Source organism: Gambusia affinis, linkage group LG21 (genome assembly GCF_019740435.1).
Source record: "Gambusia affinis linkage group LG21, SWU_Gaff_1.0, whole genome shotgun sequence".
Classification (NCBI taxonomy): domain Eukaryota; kingdom Metazoa; phylum Chordata; class Actinopteri; order Cyprinodontiformes; family Poeciliidae; genus Gambusia; species Gambusia affinis.
This window is the reverse complement of record NC_057888.1, coordinates 15,694,638-15,713,552: the sequence shown is the minus strand read 5'-3', so window position 1 is coordinate 15,713,552 and position 18,915 is coordinate 15,694,638. Positions and strand designations below refer to the sequence as shown.

The window sequence follows — 18,915 nt, the reverse complement described above, 5'->3', positions numbered from 1 at the left end:
TTCATCTTGTTGACCACAATTTTAGGTTCTTAAAAATTTTTTTAAAAATCATCTGTATTTATATTATTGAATAATGAATCTGATGTTAGTACATCGTCATGACACTTTTGTGAAACGTTGTCCTTTGCAGGTTTGAGTGATGGAGATGAAATAAGAAAATAGCAACTTCCTTTTTTGAAACAGGAGAATATTGAAAACTTAGCATAAAGAAGTAAGACTAAGCTCAACGTGCCGACACAATGACATGCATAGTTAGATATTATCTGCAGTTTGCACAAATTCTTATTATAAGTAATTGCATGCGTGGAAATTATCCGACATTTGATAGCAAACAAGGATTGTTACAAAGTAACATTTGCTATAGATTTAATTCTGTACTAAAAATTCGCCCAGTGCCTAAACTTTTTAACAAAAACAGTGCACAAATCATCAGCTTATCATCTCACAGGATGTGCTTTTAATAAAGATCAAAAAGTTATTACCTTTAAGATAGTTAACTTTATTGAGAACAAGGACAATTTTTTTATTTTTGTTTTACATAACAGTATCTTTTATAAGAGAGACGCTGCAAACAAGGTATGATGGTTGATTTTGGACCCATTCAAGGCAACATTATTTAGCTAGCAGCATTCAGACTGAAAACAAACCCTAGTGCTTTGTAGAAAATATCAATATCATTAAAATACAAATAAAAAATCTAATCATTATAAAGAATCGCAATAAAGAAACACGTAGGAAATGCTGATGTCATGTTTACACACACAGCTCAAAATAAATTTTGTAGTGTATTAATGAATAGAGCAGATAATGTTGGAAGGAGAAACAATGCTTGAAGAACAGCAGTAGAACATTTTGGTAAGGAGATTTCCCTCCACCTACTATACATATAACACAAGTCATACCAGTTTAGAGAATGTGTGGAAAAGTTCATGTTAGTGAACATAACGTGAGTCGAAGTCTTTCTTTAAATCTAAAAATATAGCATAGCATTATGGGAGATGAGGCAGCACTCTGTAATCCAGTGCTGCAACAGCTGGATTGAATCTACATGATTTTCAGGCAAGAAGATCATTTAGATTCTGAATCAAAGTGTCTGAAAATGGACCCTTGAGAAACAGAAACATTTGATATTGTTTAAAATTACAAAATGATGCAAACTAGTATTTGTCTGCCAGCTAATATCATAGTACATAATATGGGTCACAAATAAAAAAATTTCATTAAAAATGAGTTTAATGTGTATTTGTTAGGATAATTTTCTTATCATTGTTACAGCTGTTGTAGTGTTACTAGGGTCATCTATATGTTAATTGAAATAGGTGTGTGGGACAGAGTTGACCTTACTTTTACACTACAAGTGTGATCTTTGATGATGGTCTTTTGAGAGTTTCCCTTAGTCGTAAAACTGCTTCTGCTATGTGTTAGATCCTGGGGGCTCCTAATATTATTAGCACCAGCCCCTTTTGTTCTTGTTTTGTGTTAATAAAAGACAAGTTCTACTGCAGAGCTTCAGAACATGGTGAACTGTTCTGAGGAGCAGTTCTCTGCGTCTTCTCCTTCTGCGGAAGCTTGGTTGAAAACTCATAACGTCATCTGTGGTTCTTTCTTTATATTTAGATGAACAAAAATACCCAACAGTATTAATCTAAAATCTCTCCTTCACTTTCCTGTCTGAGCAGCAATGCTGATGGTGCAGGGTTATGACTCCTTCTGCCTTCACATTTTTGTCATGTACAAATAAAACTTTCCTTTAACTTAAGCAAATGTACGTGGTTCTATTTGTATAATTCAGTTTCTTTTAGTGTCATCAGCAGCATCTAGTATTTCAGTCTTAATGTCACTTTGATTTCTGTGACTGTATTTCACAAATCTACAGTTTATCATGCAGAACGCCTTTTTTCATACTGTTGAGGTTGTAACTTAGTAGAAGTCCAGTTAATTTGCAGAAAATTAAAATAAGTGTCTTCATAGCTCCTAGACTTACGTGTTGTTCAAGTGTTGTAAATGTAAGCTAATGCAAAGCTACACATTTCTACTTCTGATTCCTGACAATTAGCATAGCACATTTTGGTTTCATGTGATCTGAAGTTGTTGAAAAAAATGTTCTGATATAAAGACGAGCATTTAAAATAAAAAGAGGAAGTTAATTTATTTGGTTCAGTCGCCAAGATCCTCATTTCATTACAAAATCTTGTTAAATGAGGAGGTGTAGCATTTTGTTTCCATGGTTATCGTCTCTGTAACCAAAAACAGCCTGGACACTTATAACCTGTAGAAACTGTTGTTTTATTTAATGAAGTAAAACTTCACACCTTTCAGTGTATAAAAATAAGAATGTGCTTCACAACAAACTAATGGAAAAACCCAAGAGCCTGAAATACTTTAACCAATAATGCCAAACAGAAGCCAGTGTAGATGCATTGAAAATGGAGCAACATGTGAAAAGTTAAACTGTGTAGTCAGAATCCCAGCATAAGCATTCTGAACAACTTGCAGCTTTTGTTGGATCTCCTGAGATGTGCATAGTTTACTGAACCAACCCGACCAAAATGAAATTATTTCCACCTCAAATTGGGAGACAATTGATCTTAGTTTGGCAATGTTTCTCAGATGATGGAGAAAACAAAATAAACCAGAAACTTGACATGTTCATGTAAACTAAGAAAAGGTGCAAGTTATTGTAAGGTTCTCAACAGATGACTTTACCAAAATACCAATACATCTGACTGTCTTCTTTATTTTTTAACATATATTTTTCTGGTGCAAAGATAAGCTAAGCTAAAATGATTTAATCTTAGAAACTAGCTCTGCAAATTGCATGAACACTCTAGCTATCTCTGAGCAGACAGTTTAAGGAAGAACTGTAACGTTGTGACATTAATTGGGTCACACTTGGATGAGCAGAAGTTCTGACATCCTCTTTCAAAACAGGAGGAAGAATAAATGCAGCTGGGTGGTTTAATACGACTGTATCTTTTCAACAGAGTGGAAGATTATTTGATCTGCTGCTGATTGAGTGAAATTCAAGGTTTATTAGTTTTAATTGCAGATTTTTAAATTTAAGGTAAGAAAATGTTACTGAAATTATTATTATTACTTTTAATTTTGCTAATGATTTAAATAATTTTCAAATACAAATTCTCTGACATTCTGGTATAATAAGTTTATCTTCTTTATTTAAAATTACATTTTAACTTTTCCACACAATATAGTTTTGTTTGACTGACTTGTTTCCATCTTGTTTTAGGTCTGAGAGAAGATGAAGGTCTATCACAGTCTGTCTGAGAACATGTTGACAGTCAACATGTTACTGAGTGTCTTCTTTCTTTCAGGTGAGCTCTTTCTTCACCTCCTTGTAATTAGAGCATTAATTGTTTAATTTTTACTCTAAATATTCGATCCTGGTTTTGGTTAAATGCTCATTTTGTAATTTGGTGAAGCTGAACTTCAGTTTGTTGATCATAAACTTTCTCTGCTGACAGATTTCGTTGTGATGGACACACACCTACCTTTTGTCATTACAACACCAAAGTCCATTGTAGCACTGAGTGGATCTTGTTTGCAAGTCCCATGTAGCTTCACAGTTCAAGTAGCAGAAAATGATTTTGACAGAGGAGAACAAACCTCTGCGAAATGGATTCCAAGTAGTCGGAATATTTTTGACATCAGTCAGGGATTTAATAACGACCAAATAAATATTACTGGAAACATAAAACAGAGAAACTGCACCACTGTGTTTTCTGACATAAAGTCGACACAAGACACTGAATACTTCCTCAGAATTGAGAATAGTATATTCAGGTCAACAGCTTGTTCTACTCCTCTTCAGTTTACCGTTCAAGGTAAGACTTTTACTCTACACACCTTACAAAGTTATACAAATAAATTGATTCCAACTTTGATTTAATTAACCTTCACTTTACCTGATTATGTTTATATCTTATGTTAATTTTATGTTCTATATTTCAGTATAGTTTATGGTACAATATCAAATTCTGAAGAATCATGTTTAGCTTTTGTTCATGAAGACAAAATCTTCTGAAGTATGACCTTGAAGCATTTTGGTTTGCATATACTTTATATAAAACTCAATAGTTAATTTGGAGCTTCTGATAATTTCAGAGCAAATTTTCAGTCGGCTTTCACACATCCATTTTCCATTTACTCTGCAGTAAATATTAATGCATGAAGAAATGCTTAATCAGATTGGAAAAGACGCCTTAAATAAAAGCAGAATCCAAACTTTCTAGTTGTTTCCCCCCTAATGACTTCAGCTTGTTTTTACTAAAACAAAAACAAACCAAATTTTGGTCTCAACTAGAGGTTTTGCATCGAATAATTTCGTGGCAAATTTTTCAGTTTTTTTTAAGATTTGCTAGGGTTTCTAAATCTTTGAAAAAAACAGTTTGATTTTGATTAAAGAAATAGTGAGCTCATTTCTCTCTGAAACATTTGGGCAGGTGGTTAAAGGTCAAGCAGGGGTCACTGCAGGCTGGCAAAGGACAATGATCTAACATTCAGATCCTACTTATATACTTTAGGATGACAAACATAGTGAGTTAGTCCAGAGTTATTTCCATGCCCTAAATAATTTTCTGACACAAAGCATGATATGACATAAATTGTTGGAGTCCTAAATATGGACTCAGTGGATGCTCTTTATTATGAAGATACAATATTTAAATACTGTTCAGAACAATATAGAGGAATTATGGTCTTTGTGATTTTTGTTGCACAGAAAGAGAAGAAGATTAGTTAGTTAGTTTTCTGCTCTAGTCGTGTCTAGTCTGTCCCAGCTGGTTGTATTTATCTAAACCACTGAGTCACAGCTTTTTTCATATATTCTGTTCTCTAAACTGAAGCTTAGAAATGTATTCATACCCGTCTGCAGATACCTGGGCCTCATATTAAATTATAATTTCTCTAACACTAATTATTGACATATTAAATACTTGTGTGCAATGTTTTGTCTTAATACATATATAGAAATAAATCATCAGTCAGTGTTTTAGTTACTCTGGAGTTTTAGGAAACATAGAAAATAATAATTCTAATAATAATAAAAAAATATATATATTTGGAGGCTGTAAACTGTAAAAAATTTCAGAGAAAATTGTGAAATCATTCCAGACTATATACAAATTTTTGACTGTTTATGTGAAATCCAGAGTTGTAAAGTAATAGGGTGATTCCTGGGCAATTATCTAAAAAAAAATAAAAATAAAAAAATAAATAAATGTTTTACTTAGTAAGTTGTTAGCAACATTTTAACACATAATGATGGGACCCAAGAAAACACAAAATGACATGATATTTCTCTGCTTAGGAAAATAAATCTTTCGTCACACGCTCATTACTTCAGTCGAAAAATTTTGTTTTGCAGTTTTAATCTGGAAAGTGTTCAACATAATATTTATTGTGTTATGCTGATTTATTTATGTTTTAATGTGAAATTACAGATTCTCCAGAGAAACCCAGAATTGAACCTGATCTGAAAGATCTGAAGGAGCATCAGTCTGTCACTGTAACCTGCTCAGCTTTCACTCCCTGTCCACATTCACCTCCTGAACTCACCTGGAATCTCCAACAAGACTCTCTCAGACAAACAGAGAAAAACACAAATGGAACCTTAACAACTAAAATCCAGGAGAACATCACTCTGTCAGACACACATGATGGATACAACATCAGATGTTCTGCCAGATATCCTGTGATTGGAGGAAACAAGACAGCAGAGACAGAAGTGACTCTCAGTGTTTCCTGTAAGTGATCCTGTCAGCAGGTCATGGTTCAGCTGTTTCTGATCAATAAAGTTCATGTGTGTCTCTTTTTCCTCAGATGCTCCTAAAGACACCTCAGCATCCATCAGTCCATCAGGTTTGGTGTCAGCAGGTAGCTGGGTGGAGCTGAGCTGCTCCAGCAGAGCCAAACCTCCACCCAGCTTCACCTGGTTCAGGAACAGTGAACATGGAGACATTAATGTGTCTGAGGGGAAAGTTTACAGCTTCAATGTTACTGAGGGAGGAGAGTATTACTGTGTGGCTACAAATGATCTGGGTCAAACCAGATCATCTGTGATCATAGTTACCATTAAAGGTAATTAAAAACTGGTATTAATTGTTTTAGATCATAGCTTCTCAACTAAGTCCATGTAATTATTATTTCTTCATATTACTTGGTGTAAACTCAGATACTCCTGATCAAAATTTTCCCTCAGCAGCTTTATTTCATCTATGAACAGCAAACACTTTATCTTATGTATCAGTGAGACAGGTTTACAGAATCCAAATGATTTATTGGTTAGATATAAAAACTGTTCACTGAAATGCATTTAAATACATTTAAAGTATGTCAAGGAAAATTGTAATTCAAGTACTTTTAATAAACTCTGACAACATTTAATCTTAGTTTAATTCAATATTTCATGTTGAACATCTGTTTTCATCAAGGTTCTGGACTTGGTGTTTACACTAAAATAAAGATCCTGGGATCAGTAATGCTCTATGGCTCAATCATCATCTTTCAGTGGTGAGAGAGTTTTTAATGAGTTCATACTTTGAGGTTGTTCACCTGTTGTATTGATTATTCACTAATATTAATCTAGTCTTTTTCATTTTCAGCTGGTTTAGATTCTCCAAGAGAGACAAAAAGGTAAACTGTCTAAGCTCAACGTGAAGTTAAGCCTTAAAATGTTCAGACTCTTGGCAGATTTACATGTAAACGGATCTTTTTACTTTCTGCTGAAATTTGTGGTTGTTGTGTGGACAGTCAGGCCTTTTGCACAATATTGTAGTTAAACTGGAATTAGATCATGTGTTGTGACGAGGCTTGTTTGTCAAACTACAAGTACTTTTAGAAAATACCAACCCTGAAGCAGATTTTAAATATGTCTCCTAAAAATCAAGTATTAAAATATGCTTTCCAAAGTAATACATTTCATGAATGAAGAGCAATAATATTTTTCTTTTATGCTTGATCTCTACAGGACAAAGAAGAAGGAAATGTTGCTAACAGAGTAATGGAGGTTCAGGCATCATGAGTCACAAGGAAAAGATGCTAAATTCATTCTGAGAAGGAAGATTTTTATATTTGTTCATCCTGTTTTCTGTCTTTGCAAGCGTTATTATTCATAGTAATTTGTAATGTTTTATTTAGCTAAATCAACCAAGCAACTAAATGTTCAGAAAAAAAATGTTTGCAATGCTGTAAATTTAGCTTTTTCTGTATAAAAAGAGAAGAAATGTAAATAAAATGCAAAGATCTTTGAATTCACATTTCATTGTTCACATTTGACACAAACAACTGAGGTTTTAAAGAAACAGTTGAAACAGTCGCACATCTTTTTAATGCAAATGTGAAGTTAGATATAAAATGAAGTCAACGAAACCATGAGCAAAATTTAGATGAGATCACAAACACATACTTCACTTATGAAGTGTGTGATGTTTATTTTTTTTTCCTGATTTGAAATCATGTTATGCAGAAATAGAACGTCGAGTTTCTGAATCAACACAATGGTCCAAATCATTCAATTGCTAAACAATGAGATTATTAAATGATCCTAGTTGTTATATGTTAAGAGAATAATAATGAAAACAATCCTGAACACAACACTGAACTAGACATCTAGACAGATACATACTGGACAAGTCACCAGTTTGTGACAGAACCAGAACCAAAGAGACACATAACATGCAGTCACACACAGACACAAACTCACAACAAATAACTGATAAGAGACCCGTTAACCTGTATAAGTATTGGTTTAAGAAAACAGTGAAGATGTATAATTGCTACAAATGTTTCTGCCACTGTGCAGAACTACAAAATAAATTTTGTAGTGTATTAATGAATAGAGCAGATAATGTTGGAAGGGGAAACAATGCTTGAAGAACAGCAGTAGAACATTTTGGTAAGGAGATTTCCCTCCACCTACTATACATATAACACAAGTCATACCAGTTTAGAGAATGTGTTGAAAAGTTCATGTTAGTGAACATAACGTGAGTCGAACACTTTCTTTAAATCTAAAAATATAGCATAGCATTATGGGAGATGAGGCAGCACTCTGTAATCCAGTGCTGCAACAGCTGGATTGAATCTACATGATTTTCAGGCAAGAAGATCATTTAGATTCTGAATGAAAGTGTCTGAAAATGGACCCTTGAGAAACAGCAACACTTGATTTTGTTTAAAATTACAAAATGATGCAAACTAGTATTTGTCTGCCAGCTAATATCATAGTACATAATATGGGTCACAAATAAAAAAATGTCATTAAAAATGAGTTTAATGTGTATTTGTTAGGATAATTTTATTATCATTGTTACAGCTGTTGTAGTGTTACTAGGGTCATCTATATGTTAATTGAAATAGGTGTGTGGGACAGAGTTGACCTTACTTTTACACTACAAGTGTGATCTTTGATGATGGTCTTTTGAGAGTTTCCCTTAGTCGTAAAACTGCTTCTGCTATGTGTTAGATCCTGGGGGCTCCTAATATTATTAGCACCAGCCCCTTTTGTTCTTGTTTTGTGTTAATAAAAGACAAGTTCTACTGCAGAGCTTCAGAACATGGTGAACTGTTCTGAGGAGCAGTTCTCTGCGTCTTCTCCTTCTGCGGAAGCTTGGTTGAAAACTCATGACGTTATCTGTGGTTCTTTCTTTATATTTAGATAAACAAAAATACCCAACAGTATTAATCTAAAATCTCTCCTTCACTTTCCTGTCTGAGCAGCAATGCTGATGGTTCAGGGTTATGACTCCTTCTGCCTTCACATTTTTGTCATGTACAAATAAAACTTTCCTTTAACTTAAGTAAATGTACGTGGTTCTATTTGTATCATTCAGTTTCTTTTAGTGTCATCAGCAGCATCTAGTATTTCAATCTTAATGTCACTTTGATTTCTGACTGTATTTCACAAATCTACAGTTTATCATGCAGAACGCCTTTTTTCATACTGTTGAGGTTGTAACTTAGTAGAAGTCCAGTTAATTTGCAGAAAATTAAAATAAGTGTCTTCATAGCTCCTAGACGTACGTGTTATTCAAGAGATGTAAATGTAAGCTAATGCAAAGCTACACATTTCTACTTCTGATTCCTCACAATTAGCATAGCACATGTTAGTTTCATGTGATCTGAAGTTGTTGAAAAAAATGTTCTGATATCAAGACGAGCATTTAAAATAAAAAGAGGAAGTTAGTTTATTTGGTTCAGTCGCCAAGATCCTCATTTCATTTCTAAATCTTGTTAAATGAGGAGGTGTAGCATTTTGTTTCCATGGTTATAGTCTCTGTAACCAAAAATAGCCTGGACACTTATAACCTGTAGAAACTGTTGTTTTATTTAATGAAGTAAAACTTCACACCTTTCAGTGTATAAAAATAAGAATGTGCTTCACAACAAACTAATGGAAAAACCCGAGAGCCTGAAATACTTTAACCAATAATGCCAAACAGAAGCCAGTGTAGATGCATTGAAAATGGAGCAACATGTGAAAAGTTAAACTGTGTAGTCAGAATCCCAGCATCAGCATTCTGAACAACTTGCAGCTTTTGTTGGATCTCCTGAGATGTGCATAGTTTACTGAACCAACCCGACCAAAATGAAATTATTTCCACCTCAAATTGGGAGACAATTGATCTTAGTTTGGCAATGTTTCTCAGATGATGGAGAAAACAAAATAAACCAGAAACTTGACATCTTCATGTAAACTAAGACAAGGTGCAAGTTATTGTAAGGTTCCCAACAGATGACTTTACCAAAATACCGATACATCTGACTGTCTCTTTATATTTGAACATATATTTTTCTGGTGCAAAGATAAGCTAAGCTAAAATGATTTAATCTTAGAAACTAGCTCTGCAAATTGCATGAACACTCTAGCTACCTCTGAGCAGACAGTTTAAGGAAGAACTGTAACGTCGTGACATTAATTGGGTCACACTTGGATGAGCAGAAGTTCTGACATCCTCTTTCAAAACAGGAGGAAGAATAAATGCAGTTGGGTGGTTTAATACGACTGTAGCTTTTCAACAGAGTGGAAGATTATTTGATCTGCTGCTGATTGAGTGAAATTCAAGATTTATTAGTTTTAATTGAAGATTTTTAAATTTATGGTAAGAAAATGTTACTGAAATCATTATTAGTATTACTTTTAATTTTGCTGCTTTAAAACTATATCAGTACTCTGTGCTTAAATATTTTTTCATTTGAAAAGGTTTAGATCTAATGATTTAAATAATTTTCAAATCCAAATTCTCTGACATTCTGGTATAATAAAGTTTATCTTCTTTATTTAAAGTTACATTTTAACTTTTCCACACAAGTATAGTTTTGTTTGACTGACTTGTTTCCATCTTGTTTTAGGTCTGAGAGAAGATGAAGGTCTATCACAGTCTGTCTGAGAACATGTTGACAGTCAACATGTTACTGAGTGTCTTCTTTCTTTCAGGTGAGATCTTTCTTCACCTCCTTGTAATTAGAGCATTAATTGTTTAATTTTTACTCTAAATATTTGATCCTGATTTTGGTTAAATGCTCATTTTGTAATTTGGTGAAGCTGAACTTCATTTTGTTGATCATAAACTTTCTCTGCTGACAGATTTTGCTCCACTTTATGTTCATCTGTAGTTTGTTTTTACAGGTGTCTCTGCTGATCTATGTGGTGATCGTATCCCTCCTTTTGTCATTACAACACCAAAGTCCATTGCAGCACTGAGTGGATCTTGTTTGCAAGTCCCATGTAGCTTCACATTTACAAAAGCAGAAAATGATTTTAACAGAGGAGAACAAACCTCTGCGAAATGGATTCCAAGAAGTCGTAATATTTTTGACATCAGTCTTGGATTTAATAACGACCAAATAAATATTACTGGAAACATAAAACAGAAAAACTGCACCACTGTGTTTTCTGACATAAAGTCGACACAAGACACTGAATACTTCCTCAGAATTGAGAATAGTAAATTCAGGGCAACAGCTTGTTCTATTCCTCTTCAGTTTACAGTTCAAGGTAAGACTTTTACTCTACACACCTTACAAAGTTATACAAATAAATTGATTCCAACTTTGATTTAATGAACCTTCACTTTACCTGATTATGTTTATATCTTATGTTAATTTTATGTTCTATATTTCAGTATAGTTTATTGTACAATATCAAATTCTGAAGAATCATGTTTAGCTTTTGTTCATGAAGACAAAATCTTCTTAAGTATGACCTTGAAGCATTTTGTTTTGTATATACTTTATATAAAACCTAAAGGTTAATTTGGAGCTTCTGATCATTTCAGATCAAATTTTCAGTCGGGTTTCACACATCCATTTTCCATTTACTCTGCAGTAAATATTAATGCATGAAGAAATGCTTAATCAGATTGGAAAAGACGCCTTAAATAAAAGCAGAATCCAAACTTTCTAGTTTTCCCCCCTAATGACTTCAGAATTCTTTAGTCTTGCAAATTTGCTTTACAAATTTTAATGCTCAAAAACTGTGTAGAGTTTCCTTGACCACACCACATCCAATTATCTTTCTGAAGTAAGTGACACAGCACTTTCCATATATTTTCAATTACGTCCTTTAGGTGGCGCTTTTCTACAAAAAACGTAGTAAAATAAAACCTTATTGCTAAGAAAATATTTAAATATGCAGAAAGCATAGATAATAATAATAATAATAATAATAATAATAATAATAATAATAATAATAATAATAATAATAATAATAATAATAATAATAATAATAATAATAATAATAATAATAATAATAATAATAATAATAATAAAATATTTGGAGGCTGTAAACTGTAAAATAAAAGTTGGGAAATCATTCCAGACTATATAAAATTTTTTGACTGTTTATGTGAAATCTAGAGTTGTAAAGTAATAGGGTGATTCCTGGGCAATTATCTAACATTAATAAATTAATAAATATTTTACTTTGTAAGTTGGTAGCAACATTTTAACACATAATGATGGGACCCAAGAAAGCAAAAAATGACATGATATTTCTCTAAGTAGGAAAATAAATCTTTCGTCACATGCTCATTACTTCAGTCAAAAAAATTTGTTTTGCAGTTTTAATCTGGAAAGTATTCAACAAAATATTTATTGTGTTATGGTGATTTATTTATGTTTTAATGTGAAATTACAGATTCTCCAGAGAAACCCAGAATTGAACCTGATCTGAAAGATCTGAAGGAGCATCAGTCTGTCACTGTAACCTGCTCAGCTTTCACTCCCTGTCCACACTCACCTCCTGAACTCACCTGGAATCTCCAACAAGACTCTCTCAGACAAACAGAGAAAAACACAGATGGAACCTTTACAACTAAAATCCAGGAGAGCGTCACTCTGTCAGACACACATGATGGATACAACATCAGCTGTTCTGCCAGATATCCTTTGATTGGAGGAAACAAGACAGCAGAGACAGAAGTGACTCTCAGTGTTTCCTGTAAGTGATCCTGTCAGCAGGTCATGGTTCAGCTGTTTCTGATCAATAAAGTTCATGTGTGTCTCATTTTCCTCAGATGCTCCTAGAAACACCTCAGCATCCATCAGTCCATCAGGTTTGGTGTCAGCAGGTAGCTGGGTGGAGCTGAGCTGCTCCAGCAGAGCCAAACCTCCACCCAGATTCACCTGGTTCAGGATCAGTGAAAATGGATCCACTAATGTGTCTGAGGGGAAAGTTTACAAATTCAATGCTGCTGAGGGAGGAAAGTATTACTGTGTGGCCACAAATGATCTGGGTCAAACCATATCATCTGTGATCATAGTTACCATTAAAGGTAATTCATAACTGGTATTAAAAGATATTCAGTAGAAACCTCTTGTCACATTCCTCCAAAATCCTCTGCAACAAAACTCTGTATAACTTGTACTTCCTCTTTTAAAATCCCAATTTTTTCCTTGGACTCATCTAGTTTTTCTTTTATTGCAGGAGGAACCTTTTCATTTTGGATTGCACTTATTGCATCAATCGCTGTCATTTTGCTCATCTGCCTGGTGATTTGTGTTTGGTGAGTCTCATCAATTGATGTGTTTTAGATGAATGCATGATGAACATTTTTTAAGTTTTGTCAGTGTTAGCATTTAGTCACTACCTGTTCCACGCAGAATATGTCTTTGGTAAAATTTGAGGTTTTTGTCATTGTGTGTATTATCATTCTATAGAGCTTAAGTTGGACAGCAGGGATATGCATTAAATGTGAATTAGAACCTGTCATATTTAATTATGTAAAAGCCCCACATTTTGAGAAAATACCACATTGAATTAGTGCAGTCAACCCTAAAGTCTTTGCAAAATTCAAGTTTGTTTCTGTATCTGGTGACTCTTCCTTTATAGCAAATAAATGAATTTGAGCAAGGTGGATGGTACAGCGAAAAATGTTTTGTTCTTTTCTTTGCAGAGTAGGAAGGTGGAAAGTTTTGTTTGTTAATTTTTTCCCTTTTCGTGTTCAACTGAAACTTGTTCCCTGTAAAAGAAACAACAGTTGTCCAGGTCTTTCTTTCTTTTGGTGATTTTATTAAATCCATTAATCCTCTAATATTTGCCTAAAATCAGTTTGTGTCTTTCATTGTCTCCTGAAAGTTATCAGAATCATGCTCACAGATCGCTAATGTCTTCTAGGTGTTGTAAGTTCAAACATCCAACTCCACGGCGGACTCAGGTCAGTAAATGTTCCCTTTTTATGTGCAGCACTGTAGTGAGTTGCATTTGTGATGTTTGTGGTTGCATCTGGGTGGAACATGCATGTCATTCTTCCACAGACTCGAGTAGAGATGGAGGTTCAAATGCCAGACAAAAATCCAGAAGATGAAATCCACTATGGTGAAGTGACCTTCGTCCCGAGGAGACCTGAAGCCTCGGCCGTCTCAGTGCAGGACAGTGGACAGCAGGACTTGGTGTACGCTTCGGTCAAAGTGTCTGCTGATTGTTCTGAGGATCTCTACGCTCAAGTGAAGAAAAAGTAACTTATGATGTTGGATCAAAAAATACATATGTACATATGTATGCATGTGTATATATATAAATATATATATTAAAATGTCTCATTTTAAAAGACAAACATCTTAATGCTCCATTTCACTTGTTTTTTTGTTCCCTCATAAAATTATCATGGTCCTATTTTAGGCCTTTTGTCGTTTCATAACCTGCTACGTTCTTTGCATTTCATACCATGTAAGATAATAGTGGAAGGTTTTCATGTTCCGTTCTTTAACACAAAAACTACAAGACTAATAAAAACCCTTTTAATGAAACCAAGTAGCATTTTTAAAAAAGGGATAATTCTTGTTTCACAACAGAATGTGCCTCCAAAAGTTGAGCTTCTTCTCTCAGTGGGTTTTTAAATAATATTCTGTTTTTCTAAAGCCAGATGAAGAAATCCACCAAGCTGCTTGTTATGTGCTGTATTATGATTTTTTTTTTAAAGTCTGTAATTTTTTTACAGTCTGTTTCAGCTTCTGTTTTTTCTTTAATCCTCACCACAGAAATTAAATGTGTGAGCAGGTTTTGCTTTCAAGAATGAATGTATACATTTTCTTGATATTTTGATTTTGTTACCATGTTTTATTTTGTTTTAGCTTTTGATTTTAATAAAATAATTTATTTCTAATTCTGTGCATTTCTTTTATTAACATCATATTGAAACAGTATCAAATCAAGTCAAATGCATTATGCTGCAAATGGTGACATCATAGATGTATCTTAACACTAAACACAGCAACACAAAATTAATGGTTTGACATGGAGAATACAATACATTTTACAATTAGATAAAAACTGGTTGCCATTTGTTTAATAAAGTGTTGATACAATAGAAAAGCGATCAGAGAGAAAATTGTGCCAAGTCCTTCTTCTTTTCACTAAAGCGAGTGCTTATTTCTCCAACAGCCTTAGCGTGCTCCTCATCCACCTCTTCCTTTAGCCTCTGCTGCTCCTTCAGAAACTCCGCCCAGTCCTCTTTCAATTTCTCCATGTTCGACTGCAGCTGGGAGCTCTGGAAGATTACGATGATAAAACTTTGGTAAATGCTTCAAGAAAATTGTGTCTTGATTTTAAAACAGAACTGACCAGTAAGGTCAGACCGTCTCAATACAATGCAAAGTTGTGATGGTCGTTCGTTTTCACCTGTTGGATCTCTAGCTCCCTCTGCTGGACTCTCTCTGCCATGTGATTAGCAGCCTCCACTGTAGGCGAGGGAGGGGAGAAAATGAGATCAGCTCACATTTATTTAATTGCAAAACATTCACTGTGATTAGAACAAGTTATAAATGATAATGTGGAAGTTGCTTACAGCGCTTACTGATGTCAGATAGTTTCTGGCTCATTTCCTGTAAATTAGCGGGCACCATTTGCTCGTTTGTCTCCTGCACCGTTTTATTCAAGTTCTCCAAAAGCCGAGTCTCCCTCAGGCCTCGCTTCTCCTAAAGAGCCGCGGAGAAAAAAATACAAACCAATATGCATTTGTTTCATTTAATGTATAGACAGCAGTATATGAGCCAATTGATTTGTTTGAAAAGCACAACGGTGTTAACATTTGTGACCACTAATAAGCATTTGCATCAATGTTATGGTTAAACTACCTCAAACTCTCTGACAAAGTAGCGAACTTCTGCACTGATAACAGGCCTGTGGTCCAACAGTCTGGACTGGATGTCACCAACATCTGCAGAATCAATAAGCAAATACAGTTTGCACATAAAAATAAAATTATAAGTATTTCAAAGTGTAGCATCCTGAAAACACATCACAGAAAGAAGGAGTTGGCTTTCGCAAAACTATCTGCTTTATTAACCCAACTAATAAAGTATGTCGTGGTCTTGAAAAGTAAATGACATAAACATAAATTGACGGACTATAACTCACCTTTAGCAATCTTCTCCAGCATTAGAAAGTCTCCTGAACGTTGCTTTGGAAAATAAACCCTGATATTTGCCTCTGTAGAGCAGCCGCTAGCTAAACAAACTGCTAATGTAGCATCCTCTAAACTGGATATTGTGCTGATTTAAGGATTTCAGTCAGAGTGAAGAAGCCAGCAACTCGGTACAGACTACATGCAGAAACATATTACAAGCTATTATCAGTCAGGTGAAAGGAAGTCAGCTGACTCAAATTGTAAACACTACTACTACTTCCGGGTGACGGACCGAACCAAGTTGTTGCATCCGGGGTCCACTCGCTCCTCCATTCGTGGTTAATTGTTTTACATGAGTCTAAATATGACAAATTATTATAAAAAATATGTTAAGTCTTTAACTCTGTTAAATTTTAATTGTTTGTTTTTTATGTGTAAATTTGTGGAAGTGATGTTGTGTGTCAGTTCTGCATGTCTGACGCTAGATGTCAGTGTTGATCATAGTTACCAATAAAGGTAATTCATAACTGGTATTAAAAGTGTTGGACCATAGCTTCTCAACTAAGTCCATATAATTATTATTTCTTCATATTACCTGGCGTAAAATGAGTTATGCCAGAGCAAATGTTTTCCTCAGCAGGTTTACTTCATTCGTGAACAGCAAACACTTTATCTTAAGTATCAGTGAGACAGGTTTGCAAACTCCAAATTATCAATCGGGAAGATATAGAAACTGTAGCTAACCTGTTCACTCAAATGTATTCAAATACACTTAATGTATGTCAAAGATAATTGTAATTCAGGTACTTTAAATAAACTCTGACACATTTAATCTTATAAGAGAGACCTGTTGACCTGTATTGGTCTAAGAAAGCAGTGCAGATGTATAATTGCTTCAAATGTTTCCTTTAGTGTGCAGCAAAAAAACCACACAATCTTTAAGTAATAAAGATCAAAAAGTTATTACCTTTTTTTAAAAAAAAAATTATTTTTGTTTTACATAACATAATCTTATATAAAGGAGACGCTGTAAACAAGGTAGGATGGTTGATTTTGGACCCATTCAAGGCAACATTATTTAGCTAGCAGCATTCAGACTGAAAACAAACCCTAGTGCTTTGTAGAAAATATCAATGTTATTAAAACACAATTAAAAAATCAAATCTTTAAAAAGAATTGCATTAAAGAAACATGTAGGAAATGCTAATGTCATGTTTACACACACAGCTCAAAATAAATTTTGTAGTGTATTAATGAATAGAGCAGATAATGTTGGAAGGAGAAACAATGCTTGAAGAACAGCAGTAGAACATTTTGGTAAGGAGATTTCCCTCCACCTACTATACATATAACACAAGTCATACCAGTTTAGAGAATGTGTGGAAAAGTTCATGTTAGTGAACATAACGTGAGTCGAACACTTTCTTTAAATCTAAAAATATAGCATAGCATTATGGGAGATGATGCAGCACTCTGTAATCCAGTGCTGCAACAGCTGGATTGAATCTACATGATTTTCAGGCAAGAAGATCAAATTACAAAATGACGCAAACTAGTATTTGTCTGCCAGTTCAGACAAATACTAGTTTGTTATAAATCCATATTATTATAAATCCAAATAATATGGATTTATTTGTGATCCATATTATAGTAAATAATATGGATCACAAATAAGAATATGTCATTAAGTAATGAGTTTAATGTGTATTAATCTAAAATCTCTCCTTAACTTTCCTGTCTGAGCAGCAATGCTGATGGTGCAGGGTTATGACTCCTTCTGCCTTCACATTTTTGTCATGTACAAATAAAACTTTCCTTTAACTTACGCAAATGTACGTGGTTCTATTTGTATCATTCAGTTTCTTTTAGTGTCATCAGCAGCATCTAGTATTTCAGTCTTAATGTCACTATGATTTCTGTGACTGTATTTCACAAATCTACAGTTTATCATGCAGAACGCCTTTTTTTATACTGTTGAGGTTGTAACTTAGTAGAAGTCCAGTTAATTTGCAGAAAATTAAAATAAGTGTCTTCATTGCTCCTAGACTTACGTGTTGTTCAAGTGATGTAAATATAAGCTAATGCAAAGCTACACATTTCTACTTCTGATTCCTCACAATTAGCATAGCACATGTCGGTTTCATGTGATCTGAAGTTGTTGAGAAAAATGCTCTGATATAAAGACGAGCATTTAAAATAAAAAGAGGAAGTTAGTTTATTTGGTTCATTCGCCAAGATCCTCATTTCATTACAAAATCTTGTTAATTGAGGAGGTGTAGCATTTTGTTTCCATGGTTATCGTCTCTGTAACCAAAAACAGCCTGGACACTTATAACCTGTAGAAACTGTTGTTTTATTTAATGAAGTAAAGCTTCACACATTTCAATGAGTAAAAATCAGAATGTGCTTCACAACAAACTAATGGAAAAACCCGACAGCCTGAAATACTTTAACCAATTATGCCAAACATAATTGGTTATGTTTGGCATAACCAAACATAACCAAACATAACCATCTACATTTTCAGTGTAGATGCACTGAAAATGGAGCAACATGTAAAAAGTTAAACTGTGTAGCCAGAATCCCAGCATCAGCATTCTGAACAACTTGCAGCTTTTGTTGGATCTCCTGAGATGTGCATAGTTTACTGAACCAACCCGACCAAAATGAAATTATTTCCACCTCAAATTGGGAGACAATTGATCTTAGTTTGGCAATGTTTCTCAGATGATGGAGAAAACAAAATAGACCAGAAACTTGACATCTTTATGTGAACTAAGACAAGGTGCAAGTTATTGTAAGGTTCCCAACAGATGACTTTACCAAAATACTGATACGTCTGACTGTCTTCTTTATTTTTGAACATATATTTTTCTGGTGCAAAGACAAGCTAAGCTAAAATGATTTAATCTTAGAAACCAGCTCTGCAAATTGTATGAACACTCTAGCTACCTCTGAGCAGACAGTTTAAGGAAGAACTGTAACGTTGTGACATTAATTGGGTCACACTTGGACGAGAAGAAGTTCTGACATCCTCTTTCAAAAAAGGAGG

The 18,915-nt window shown here is 34.1% G+C and overlaps 3 protein-coding genes across 4 annotated transcripts; 2 read left to right on the top strand and 1 right to left on the bottom strand.

Moving 5' to 3' along the window:
- The first annotated feature begins 2,982 nt into the window (after window positions 1-2,982).
- LOC122824012 (vascular cell adhesion protein 1-like) lies at window positions 2,983-7,164 on the top strand. The gene is made up of 7 exons (XM_044104157.1): window positions 2,983-3,064; window positions 3,248-3,332; window positions 5,460-5,762; window positions 5,839-6,096; window positions 6,450-6,528; window positions 6,621-6,651; window positions 6,986-7,164. Exons 2-7 carry the CDS (start codon window positions 3,260-3,262, stop codon window positions 7,037-7,039), a joined length of 798 nt encoding a protein of 265 aa, XP_043960092.1. The 5' UTR covers window positions 2,983-3,064; window positions 3,248-3,259; the 3' UTR covers window positions 7,040-7,164.
- Window positions 7,165-9,826: 2,662 nt separating this feature from the next.
- LOC122824008 (sialic acid-binding Ig-like lectin 13) lies at window positions 9,827-14,430 on the top strand. Its single transcript, XM_044104152.1, has 8 exons — window positions 9,827-10,118; window positions 10,369-10,453; window positions 10,646-11,014; window positions 12,155-12,457; window positions 12,534-12,791; window positions 12,944-13,022; window positions 13,634-13,673; window positions 13,774-14,430. The coding sequence occupies exons 2-8, from the start codon at window positions 10,381-10,383 to the stop codon at window positions 13,975-13,977; spliced, it is 1,326 nt and encodes a 441-aa protein (XP_043960087.1). The 5' UTR covers window positions 9,827-10,118; window positions 10,369-10,380; the 3' UTR covers window positions 13,978-14,430.
- Window positions 14,431-14,621: 191 nt separating this feature from the next.
- Window positions 14,622-16,148, bottom strand: LOC122824015 (biogenesis of lysosome-related organelles complex 1 subunit 5-like). 2 transcript variants are annotated; one of them, XM_044104163.1, is made up of 5 exons: window positions 15,875-16,148; window positions 15,592-15,674; window positions 15,303-15,432; window positions 15,137-15,195; window positions 14,622-15,005 (listed from the first exon to the last, which is right to left on the bottom strand). In XM_044104163.1, exons 1-5 carry the CDS (start codon window positions 15,894-15,896, stop codon window positions 14,835-14,837), a joined length of 465 nt encoding a protein of 154 aa, XP_043960098.1. In that variant the 5' UTR covers window positions 15,897-16,148; the 3' UTR covers window positions 14,622-14,834. The 2 variants fall into 2 exon arrangements, with proteins under 2 accessions (XP_043960098.1, XP_043960099.1); XM_044104164.1 differs by having other exon boundaries at window positions 15,312-15,432; window positions 15,875-16,143.
- Window positions 16,149-18,915: the final 2,767 nt, after the last annotated feature.